The following is a 12,349-nucleotide window of genomic DNA, read 5'->3' as shown; positions in this document are numbered from 1 at the left end:
CGCCACGAAAGTGACAAGGATGTGCCTTTCCGGTGACGTCCACAACCCACACCGCGCAACGACTCTGTGGGGCCATGACCGGAGTCCCGGGAACCGCAAAAATGAGTAAAACACCCCCCCGGAAACTACGCGAAGTGCGAAAATCACAGCGCTGTGGGGCACAAGACGCGGTGTAGCGGAAAACATGGACTCATTTCCAGCATACTGTACTCACATGGACACAATATTACTGTATCCCAGGGCCTTCAGAGGCCCAAGTGAGAGACCAGTAACTAACAAGCGCCACCTAGCAGTCATGCGCAGAATAAGTTTAAACTTTTAAAAAATACTTCATTATAGGCAGAAATTATTGTATTTCCAGAAATCAACCAAAAACAAGTGATGATGATTATAATTTATTACATTTATTTATTTAGCAGATGCTTTTCTCCAAAGTGATGTACATCTCAGAAAATACGATGTGTGCATTACATTAGCAGGAAAAGAAATAGTTGCAGACGCGTGATTCTTAAAGTTTGTTACCTTCCACTTTATGCACCGATGTTCATCGTACGAGTAGCTGCATAAAACTCAGAGTACATGATTCCTGATCACCTTACTACGATTTTTATTTTTATTCTCGGGGGAGGGGTTCACTTGGGCTCCCACTGCAAGGTGTCCAAACCTGTGTCTTCAGACTGTGGAAGGAAACCAGAGCGCCCGGTGGAAACCCACAGACACGAGGAGAACATGGAAACTGCACAGACTGAACTTGGGTTCTCTTGCAGTGCTCCCTGCTGTGTCCCTGCCCCCAGTGTACCACAGTAGAATAGTACTGAGATTTATGTTACTGCAAGCTACAAGGACAGGCATCCAACATTTTCCAGCGTGCGTGTCCGGTGTCACCGAGCCCTGTGATGGACTGCTGTCCCATCCAGGCTTCCCTCTGCCATTCGCACCCTCTGCTTTTGGGATAGGCTCGAGAGCACTGCAACCCTGCTTTGGACAAGCGGTAATTAATAATGAATGAATGAATAAATGCATTAAAGTGTCACTGAGAAGTCATCTGAAACCCTGCGAGGGAGTAAATGAAGACTGAAATGACGACTTCCTTTCAATAAAACAAAGCGTTTCCATGGTTTCTCAAGATTAAAGATGACGGGGAAAGAGGTGCGGGTGCCTACAACTGAAGTGACAATCTGATCTGCATCAGATCTGCTTCCTCCCATCAACTCAGTCTGAGGCTTCACTTCAAAGCCCGTCGAGAGCACGAGCAACACAGTGGTTAAAGCACCGCATTACAGTCTGAGGGCTCCTGGTTTGAACCGCACTCGTACTGCGGTACTCATCCATTTCATAACCCTGCTGAGTAAATGAGTCAATAGCTCCACATACTGAGTTCCTTACAGTAAACATTGCAAGTTATTTTGTACAAAGGTGCAAAATTGTAAAATAAAGCAGAGTACTTGTACAAATTAACAGGGCTGCTTCAGGTAAAAATCCCCCGTTGCCGCTCATGCTGTTGGACAGGTGCGAAATGACGGCAGCGAGATGTGTCCCACAACTGGCAACAGGACACATCCCTCCAGCAACGATTCTTTACTACGTCTCAACCATGGTAGATGACCGTGTTCAAGCTGCATGTCGGCAACGTGCAGGAAGACAAGGTCAAAACAGGACAAGGGGGGAAAAAACTGCAGTTTATAAATAGAGGGGATTTTTGCTCTGCGTAGTACATCGCAGAAAAGTGCTAAGACTGCTTTTGTTAAAGGATTCCTTTCATTAAGAATCTCTACACTAAACTTTGTAGATAATTATCCAGTTAATGTCATGGTAGGAAACGAACCACTTGCTGTACAGCAAGTGAGCTTTGAAGATGAAGTGCATTTTTACCACATTTTCACACTGCAGCGCTCATCTCGCAGTCCTCACCGTCGCAGCAACTCACAGCTCTGCTGCGTGAACGTAAAGCGCAGGGAGAACAGGGATGTGGGTGTACCTGTGCACCAGGTGCGAAGTCCGCGAATGTCACCTGTAACCCGGTGTGCGGGGAGCAGGTGAGAAACACACCGGGATGCTGCGAAAAGGCGCACAGCTCTCCTCTCGTCACGTGTCTGTGCCGGAGAACACACACACACACACACACACACACACACACACACACACACACACAGAGAGAGACGTCAAGAGGGGACCTTCAGCACCCCTTTTAGACCCACAAACTGGAACGTGTCCACATCTGACAAGCTACAGCAGTCAGCAACCCGAAGGCTCCGTGCGCAACAGCGAGTCCTCTCCCGTTAATGAGCGTGACTGCTGCCGTTGTGCAGCGGTGCGTAGGAGCGACTGCACGGCTCCGCTGCCTGTAAACATTACACAGTGCATCGTGTTTCTCATCAACAGGCTGCATCTGCTGCTGGGAGGGGAAAGCCAGGTGCGAGACCACCACTAGGTGGGGTTGCAGGACTGTTTGGACAACCACTTGGAGGCTCTGTCGGGCCGTGCTCTGCATCTGTGATACTTCACCTGGCACTGTGTCCACCGCTAAAACCAATCATTGCCAGGTTGTGTCCACTGGAGGCACTTTTTGACCAACGCGCAGCGGGAAGAGGGAAAACAGCTCCGGGTTCCGTCCATGTTTCAAAGTGGGACCAAAAGCGTCTCGCGCTGAAGGCTTTACGGCCGCGAACTGCTTCAAGTAGGGAGGCAAGTAGGAAACCGTGGCAGTGACAGGAGCAGGGTGAGATACGACGACTGTTAAGGAAAGCAAAATCCTTTACTGTGTTTCTACACATTCCTCCTACACTGAAGTAAATCTTTACGGTATTACATGAATTAATTTAGGAGGCACTTTTCTCTAAAACAGGAGTATTGGTGGTGTAGTGGTTGGAGTGCTGTAGTAGCATGGAGAAAGGTACTCGCCTTGAACTAATCACAGCAAAAAATTAGCCAGCTGTGTAAAAAGGTAAGTCACTGTAAGCAGCTGAACAGCGCAACTCAGCTGAATAAATGTAAAGTGATGTTAACTAGTATTTACTGATGTGTATGTCCAAGGTGATTTACAGTACTAGACTAGCTGAGATTGTCAGTACAGTGTGTCACCCATTTATTGAACTGAGCAAAACTTTTCAGTGTAAATTGTCCCTAGTGTGTGTGTTTTGAAGTGAGACGCACGCACAATTGCGGACAATTTAGAGTGAATTCGCCTGTCTTTGGACTGTGGGAGGAAACCAGAGCACCTGTAGGAAAACCATGCGAACGCAGGAAGTACATACTAACTACACACAGAGCCGGATTCAAACACACATGAATGCTGAGCACAAGAGGTGCAAGGCACCGGCGCTACCTGCAGCGCAACCATCCCAGCGTCACAGTGGCATTCAAATCACTAGTGCTGATTTCACAGCAGTGGAATGATACTGCAGTGACAAAAACTGGGGTCAGTCATTTGTGATTTATTAACAAAATAAACTTTGCGTTTACAAAAATACAAGCTGGACTGAAGCAATCACAGCGCGCAGTACTGCTGAAGATATAGGACAGCACTGGATGTGCGAGCGTCACTCCAAGCTGCTACTCCTGAGCGGGAGTCACGTGGGGGCCTGTGCTCTCCGTGTTGAGCACTTGGTAACAAACAGTGCTGCGGCCACCTTCCTCCACAGTGTAGACCGCAATGCAGAGCTCTAGCCAGGGGCGCTCCGCTATGAGGGTGGGGGTACAACAAGTCAGTCAGTCACACATTCCAAGAGAACAACAATTACCATTTCTCTTCAACTGCAAAGCATGGCCATTAGTGGCAACAGCATATCTCTACAACCCTCATGTCCAACAGCTGGGCTCTGCACTTCCTGGTCGCCATGGAGACGTGTCTACTAGTCTCGCTGATATCGTCACCTTGTACACGTGTGTCTTTCACCACTACACCCCCTGCCCATCACCAGTTTTCATCAACTCACATGACTTCACCACAAAGGGTATACACACACACACACACACACACACACACACACACACACACACACACAAAGTAGGGCACTGAAAACTACTGTATTCATTCAATCTCATACATGTTTAATAGGCAGGGGTTTGGAGGGAACCAGTTGCCATCAGCCCATTGTACTGGCAATGTTCTCCATGTAAACTGACCCTTGGAGCTGTGTTTATACAGGCTAGGAGGACAGCCCTGAGACAGCAGAGAGACACTGGACTATAATGACGCTGTCAATCAACGTGTGGCTGTGAAGAGACCAAGTGTGACACCAGCAATAGGCAGAAAACAGCACATTGAGAACAAAGCCTCCAGGGCCTTGGATGGAAGAAGGCGGGAGAGGGGCTTTTTTTTTTTTTTTTTACCTATAGTGCTCCCTGGCGGACACAGTCTGTTCATTGTCCACTGGATCTTATTCTGGAGCTCCTGACTGACAGCGACATCGGCAGCAGTAACTTGGAAGAACTTCTCCTGCAGGAGGAAAGCCACAGATTTCATGGGTGTGACACTGCTCTCTGAATTCAGCCCCTCACCCAGAGAAACAAGGGCTGTTCTGGAAGCCGCCCTTACTCACAGCATCATCCCAGAGCAGGGTCTCCAGAGAGCCGCTCTCATCCTCCAGCTCCATCTTCATCAGCAGAGCATACTGCAGCGGCTGGATCCCCAGAACTACGAGAGAGGGAGACACTTACATCCACATCCAGCTCCAGGACAAGGAGCAGTAACACCCAGGTGTGCAGCAGTACTGTGTCTGCTTTAAACTCACACTAGTTTACAAGACAGCTTCAAGTTAAACGGTGCTCTCAACAACCTTTGTATCAAGTGAAAGATAATGACCCCAAAATACTAAAAATAAATCAAGTGACGGATGGCAGAGAAAGGTGGAAAAATGGCAAACTGTCCCTTTGTGGAAATTACATGCAGTCTGGATTTGAGCTTGGAGTCCTACCCTCTGAAATGGGCTTTGCATTCCATTCGTCTTCTTCGCATGTGAAGTCCTCCAGATGTCTTACGCTGGAACAATCTCTGCACCTAAAAGACATGCATCCAAAATATACAGAACAAAGAGGAGGATACTCCTCCTGGATTGCTGGTTTTGACAAAAAGGAAAAGCTGTTAAAGTGTTGTAGGAGTATATTTAGACCAATCAGAGTGGAAGTACAGACCCATAGTGGCGCTTCTTTCCCTGAAACAGGAAGGGAACAGACAGGTCCATTGGGACCATGCTCTCCCCACACGACCTCACAGGGACGATGTTGCTCAGGTTCTTCGAAATGCAGCACACTTCTTCCAGCGTTGCTCCTGGAAGAATGTTACACGTAAAGAGTCACAAACTCTTCCAGAGCGGCACAAGGAGAGGAAGTGGTGCAGAAACTCAGAGACTATGCAGGAAGTGCTCACCCTCCAGAAAGATCAGCTCCTCCTTGTCCCAATTGGGTAGGTGAATGGCAATTTTCCGGCCAGTTTCGCTGGAGTCTAGGAAGCCAGTGGCGGCCCACGATAGGCTGCCGAAGCGCACCCCACGAATTGCCTTCTGAAACACGGATGCTAGGGCCTCATCGTCTGGAATGTCAAACCTGGGATTAGGGAAATGAGGAGAAATGGCTTCGCTGTGACTGGATTCAGGCCAAGGAAAGTTATAGAGGACAATGCAGGTGACTCAGGGGCACCACAGTAGGGGCAGCAGTGGGGACAGAGACTGGGGCTCACAGGGCTCTGCAGTGTGGACAGCGGAGCTTCAGGGCCTGGTACAGTCTACGTGGCTGAAAACTCCTGACCTGGGCGCGTACGTGAAACAGGCGTGGAGGAGTGCAGCTCTTCACGTTGGACAGCGGTACCTGCTCCAGGGTATGATCACATGTCCGAACTGCAGCTGGGGAAAAGGGGCAAATCACCTACACAGACACACCCAAAATCACCTTGCAGACACAACAAAGATATAGAACAAACAACAAATCGGTGTGACGACTATGAAGACTGCAGTACTTACCCGTTTCTTTCTCATCCAGAAGAGCATCTAAATAGAGAAAATATTCTTACAGGTTCCGCTGTAAATATACTGATGACAAACACTTATTCATGCCACAGACTAATTAACTGGTACAATGAAACTAGAGCATAACGTGACAAGTGGGGTCCAAAAATCAAACCATGTAAAATGCAGAGTTGTGTTATTGCGACGTTAATGAAAATCTATTTTTCCGTTGAAGTTACTGTGTGTGGGGTTGGGGGAAGGGAGAGAGTTCATAATTGTTTTAATTTAACAGATGTGTAAGAAAATGTGCATAAAGACATAAGACAAATACACACTAATACATTGCTTGAGCAAACTGTTGGTAAAGAGATAAATCGAAGTTATCGTTTGCAAACTACTTCCTTGCATTTTGGCCCAGTATCCTGCCTGCAGGGTAAACTTTTTTCCACCCCCTTACATTAGACTCACTGACACTGAGATCTCTGGCCTGCTGAGCTTGCTGAATGGGGTCTGGTGGGGGTGGAAGCCAAACGCCAACTACGTTATATTAGAACTCATGTTACCATGGGGTTTCACTGTATTTCACTGCTGATGTACTGAAAAGGTGGTATTAATCCCTCCCGTTAGATGAGCCTTGACTACAGGTATCCACAGGGTTACCATAGCACCTAGTATGACTACAGGGGGCTCACGCACTTAAACTCTCTGGAGGCGTGCTCCAAATGTCCACGGGGTCATCTAAGGCCTCCTCACAGGAGGTGGTCACCAGCTCCAGTGTTCTGCACGAGAAAGATAAGAAGCGAGTCCAAACAGAGCTGACGGAACACGTCACAATGCGTCCTGCACCACTTGACTCCATATTAAACGGAGTGACCCCTCCCAACCTGCCTCTTCAGACTGAATGGACAGACTAAGGACTGTTTAAAACCTTCAAGTTTGCACTTTGGACTCATTTGTCTCCTCCCACCTCCTTACCACTAAGCACTGCCAGTGCTCTCCATCACTTCCTATTGCTTTCAATAATGACACGCAAAGGTCCTTCAACCAGAGAATCTGGCAAAGCAGTAGACTCTAGATGACCATCTTTACCCATAAACCATTATGCTCATGTAAGTCCCACTGGACTCACCTATGGAGCTGCTGCAGGTCCAAACTGTCCTTGGGCAGAACACGCAGCCCCCGGCCATACGAGGTGCCCCCATGCAAGTGGAAACACAGGTGGCTGGGCGTCGTAGAGGTGGTCTGCAGGATGGCGTGCAGGTTGTAGATGCGCAGGAAGGTCCCTGGCTGAACACATGCAGCACACAGGAAAACGAAGGTGTCAGGAGCCTGGGGGGCTCAGTCAGGAAGTCAACTCTTCACTGGCTAAACAATAAAGATGTCTCTTACATGTTTACTTCCAGAGAGCCTCGAGGCACCAGTTGCTCTCCACTTCATGTTACTTTGGGATATTTAGAAAACCAGAAGGTTGCTGCCCTCCACCCCAGAGGCAGCTGATCCTTCAAGATTTTAATTCCACCTACTTAATTCAAACAATAACTCAAGAGATGATTAAAATGAACACTCATCATCTAATATCCTTCTGATAGATCACATTTTGCACCCTTTATTATTATTCACACAATGCCATTTGAAACAGCTCATGCTTCAGCAAGATGATTAGCATATTTGTGTGTTTGGAGAACGGAGCACGATGCAATCTTTGTCTTGGGGCGTTCGCTGGGATCGTATCGCTGAAAAGATTTATTAAAAATTACACATTCAAATCAAAGCTCACTGGATCGGCTCGCGATGAGTGGTGCCATGTTTGGTCGGCAGAGGGAGACACAATGTGGAAGGGAAGGACCACATTTTGCTATAACGCAATTATGGCTGCAGGAGGAAAGAATCGAGGGAAGCTCGGCCTCCCGCTCCCTCAGCCAAGCTGGACCACGGTACGCTGTCAATACTCCAGCTGTCTTTTCATTAGTGCTGCGTTCCAGGGAAAAAAGAAACAGTGCTGTCCACTGTTAGCATTTGAAAGCAGTTGATATGCAGCCGTTGCTCACATCCAGCGACTTTTTTTTTTTTTTTTTTTTTAAAGTGTGTACGTAGTAATTTGTTGTGTAAGTGCAAAGAAGTCGCAACTTCTCAATTTCATTTATTCATTCATTTAGCTGACACTTTTCTCCAAAGAGGCTTACAATGTTCAGGTTACAATTATTATAAGCTTACAATTATTTACCCATTTATACAGCGGGGCAATTTTTTTTTTTTTTTAACCTGGAGCAATTCAGGGTAAGTACCTTGCTCAAAAGGTACAACAGCCAGAGGTGGGGATCAAATCTGCAACCTTTGGGTCCAATGACAGTAGCTCCAACTACTACGCTACCAGCTGTCCCTGTATTTACCTATTTATACAGCTAGGCCATTCTTACTGGAGCAATTTAGGGTAAGTACCTTGATCAAGGGGACCACAGCAGGAGATGGCATTTGAATCAGTGACCTCAGAGCCCAAAGGGCACAGCTCAAAGCTCCCTGCACCTCAAATTATTTCATGGGAAGGAAGCAAAGAGGTAAAAATGTGAAGAGAAGGGAGCAAACACAGGTATGACTGTGGTTTGAATAGAGCTTTGAGGAGAGAGACCCGAGATGCCAGAGGGCTGGGGTCTAATGAGAAGAGTCATTAATCTCCCTACATCCCCCATCATCCTCTCTCAAATTTTTCTGAATCCACACAAATGGATGAAGTGACTTTTCAGCAAACAGGAAGTACAACAGAGCACTTAAATAGAAAGATGGGCCAGTACGCATGGGTGTGACAGCTGCACCTGAACCCCTTGGCCTTGTGCTGCAGCATCCTCTGCTCTGTCCTGCTCCGAGTGTAAGAGAAAAAAAGACATCACTCAGACTCAGGGGGGAGTCCGTTTAGAAAGGATAAACACAAGGCCACAGGTGAGCGAACAAGGGGCACCACTGGGACCATTACAACTCATTAATTTGTCAGTGTCCCCTAATCAGACCCTGTGGAATCTGACCTCATGCTTCTTTTGGTCCAAAATCCAGACTAGAAACTCCAACCGACGGTCATTTCTGTGGACACCTCTGTCATTCTGAGTGCAAAGTACAACATGTGTTTCCCTGACGTCATTTACTCTGGTGCAAGATCACACTGGTACAGATGCAAGGAATGCTCTAGAACTGTTCAGAGTAACATCTGTCTTCAAGCTACATCAGGCACCTTAACAATATCTTTATAGTGCACAAAGATCCCACCCTGCACAGCTGGCTATTTTGTTACACTCCAGGTTAAGTTCCTCAGTCACTAAAGCAGGGCCATTTATAGGACTATGACCTGCACCTTCAGGTTATGAGTTCATATCCTTTACCACAATGCTTGCTGATATACAACAGGACACATTAAGCGAGTCCACTTCAGTTCCCCTGTGGGTAGCAAAACAAACGATAAGGCCGAGATCTTAAACTGCCTTGGTTTCCTTCCTATTCTAACACCACTGAGAGTTCCAAAGAGCACTTCACATAGCTCTCAGCACAAAGTCTTTGGGGAATTTCTAATTACAGATCAATGCAAATTAATTATTCCAGGGAGAGTATTTAAAACCAACCTTTCAATTCAAAGGCTACTTTCTATGATTCTGACTCTTACAGGCATTTCATTACTTGTTCGCTGATAAAAGACATCGCGCAAAGTTGGACAGATGCAAAGTTTCAGGCTTGCAAACACTTGCATCTGTGCTCACACATGTTCCAATCGACTGCGCTGTCCTGAGGATCCGCAGTCCGAAAGCAGCACATCACTAGTGCTGGTTGTGGTAGGGCAGAAGACTACCACAGGCGTTATGCCCCAAGTGGTAGGGGTAGGTAATGTGGGTGGGTGGGCCATGCAAAACTCCATAGAAAAAACATGAAAATGTGGAGAATCGTACTGAACATGGAGAATCCAAATCAAAAACAAAGTTTGCAAAAAGTTAAACAACTGTGACAGTCTTCAGGTCAACTTTAATCAAACATTTCTTCAGGCGCCAAAGAAGGCAGACAGATCCAAATGAACAACAGCACCAGAATTTACAATCTTTTTGCCCTGAGACAATGCATTTCATTAAGACTGTATGAAAGAATTAAAGTTATTAAAACTGTACAAAGGAGGTAGCTGGAGTGCCAAAGTCTTGGTTTTTCATTACACGAAAAGAAATGCTTCTCCCTCTTGTTGTATCCTTCAAAATGGAAACATGCTATTAGAAAAGTACAAATGCTACCGTGTTCATGTAAACTAATGAAGAGAAGGAGGCGCTGTTTTAAAGTTCCTACTGATCACACTGCACATATTTAACTTTGACAAAATAATCAAAACAAATTCTCTGGAATTCCTTAAAAGCAAAGCAATAGGTTATGAGGTCTATAACGATGAAAGGAAACTCCATAACCTAAAGACCCTGCTAATCAATCTGTAGATATAAATAAAGTGGGAATGCGAGTAGGACGCTCAGAGCCAACACAACCATAAGACACAAATTAAAACTCTACCAACACTGTAATAACCCTAAATACAATACATTCTAAGACTTAGTAACAAACCGCACCCTCTTAGTATTAGTACTATGATAATGATCAATAAAACAACCATGACTTTCACCTGTATAAAGAGGAAAAAAAAAATTTATGCTGAATAATTAATTGGAAATGGTAGTAGGAGGTGACCACACATTGCGGACAGTAGAATTTCCTTGCATCTAAAACACTGACTTTATAAGATGAGCAAATAGTGTTTTATGAATTATGTATACAGTTCTTGAACAGTTCAGGGGAGAAGGGAAGTTTTTAAAAAAAAAAAAAAATTATAGGGGTCCTACTGGATATACACACTACTTTATACAGTGTGTTTAAAAAGAAATCCCAGTCTGAATGTTCAGGCAGCAGAGATGAGGCGTGATCACTGCAGCTCGGGGGCACGAGAGTGAAATTTGCAGAGTCAATACCATAGTAAGATGAGGTGAGCCTGAGGACAAAAGACCCTTGTCCGCTTTAAAGTGAAGGGCACAGAAAACCGTCCCACGAGGGTTCAAGGAGAAACTTAACAATTGGTTGATCACAGAGGCACCTTCTTCACCTTCTCCAAATTTAGAGCAAAGAGAACATCCATCCATGGAAACATTCCAGCTCCAAGACACAGAGAGGTGATCTGCTTCAAGAAGACACTTGACGCAACACGATTGTGTGACTTTGACAGATGGCACGTAATTCATATTTTCACAAACAAGGAGACGCAAAAAAAGATGAATCAATACAAGGTGTGAAAGCGGGTGTTTCTCCAAATGTTTTGTGTACAGAGCTGACATTCTCAGTTAAAAATAAACAGAAACAGCATCTGATGATATTTCAGGCTGAATCTACCCCTTGGTGTGAACAAAAGATAATGAACCTCATCGCCCCATGCACTAAGCTTAAATAGAAAGAAAAGGGAAAATAAAGGAACCGGATTATGGTCTCACAGATGTGGAGGGAGGACCAACTGTCCCATATTTCCCAGGTGAGAGGAGGTCTATTTATATTGCTGTGCATAAAGTGTTAAAAATTACTTCTACGTAAGGTGCCATGTTTACCGATATTGCAGCCCGTGTGAGAAAACCACACCTCATAATCCGTAGCATTCAAACTTTTAGGTTAACACACACACACAGCCAGTAAATGCCCAGTATATTTCCCAAGCGATCTGGGTATGATGTAGATGAGTCAGAGAAAGGCGCACTGAATTCAAAAGTATAAGCAGAACCAAAAATGTTATGCACTGGAGATTAAGAGCGTGAGAAAAACGGAGATGACGTAAGCGTCGAAGGACAAGCAGAGGTCAGAGCACAGAGCTTAGAAAAGGCAAACTGTGGGAAAAGGTCACAGTTGGAGATGGAGGAAGATGGAAGCGCACACCGTTTCCAACTCCATAATGTCACAGCTGAGATTTCCTTCACTTGCTCCTCCTTGGAATGTCAGATGGGTCCTTACAGGTCCTATACACTCAAGTTCCTCAGCAATGGCAGCGGTGCAATTTGAGGTCTACACCTAAAAACAGAAGGAGGTACTAATGCTGGTTTTCAAACAACCTTCTTTCTTCAGTCTTCATTATTCATTAACTTTACAGTTGTAAAAATAAAAAATAGCTCATCTCACTTTATCCAAAGCATGTGTCACACATACGACGGGATCAGCACAGCATCTTTGGATTAATATTGGTTGAAAATTCAACACCAATTAGGGACCAAGGACGAGGTGAAAAGCAGACTGACAAAGTCCTGTGCTATTGAAAAGTAGTATGTAGCTGTTTGAATAAATTAAATACAAAATGTTTGGTCTGAAAATTTGTGTGTCATCCAGCTCACACAGAAGCAGAAAGAATAGGAAAGAGGAACAAGACA

General features: G+C 45.5%; 1 protein-coding gene across 3 annotated transcripts in view; it reads right to left on the bottom strand.

Annotated features, from left to right (window-relative positions):
- Positions 1–3,420: 3,420 nt before the first annotated feature.
- pot1 (protection of telomeres 1 homolog) overlaps positions 3,421–12,349 on the bottom strand; it is a 36,241-nt gene continuing 27,312 nt past the window's right edge. For all 3 annotated transcript variants that reach the window (XM_029248074.1, XM_029248073.1, XM_029248072.1), the window contains 10 exons: positions 7,072–7,229; positions 6,639–6,721; positions 5,958–5,984; positions 5,678–5,840; positions 5,369–5,544; positions 5,134–5,269; positions 4,917–4,999; positions 4,542–4,636; positions 4,333–4,438; positions 3,421–3,680 (listed from right to left, as the gene is read on the bottom strand). In XM_029248074.1, the coding sequence (XP_029103907.1) occupies positions 3,553–3,680; positions 4,333–4,438; positions 4,542–4,636; positions 4,917–4,999; positions 5,134–5,269; positions 5,369–5,544; positions 5,678–5,840; positions 5,958–5,984; positions 6,639–6,721; positions 7,072–7,229 (1,155 nt within the window). In that variant the 3' untranslated portion in view covers positions 3,421–3,552. The remainder of the gene's footprint in view (positions 3,681–4,332; positions 4,439–4,541; positions 4,637–4,916; positions 5,000–5,133; positions 5,270–5,368; positions 5,545–5,677; positions 5,841–5,957; positions 5,985–6,638; positions 6,722–7,071; positions 7,230–12,349) is intronic.

This window comes from Scleropages formosus, chromosome 2, assembly GCF_900964775.1.
Source record: "Scleropages formosus chromosome 2, fSclFor1.1, whole genome shotgun sequence".
In the NCBI taxonomy this organism is placed as follows: Eukaryota; Metazoa; Chordata; class Actinopteri; order Osteoglossiformes; family Osteoglossidae; genus Scleropages; species Scleropages formosus.
Note: the sequence above shows the minus strand (reverse complement) of the source record. Positions and strands in the feature narration are given on the sequence as shown.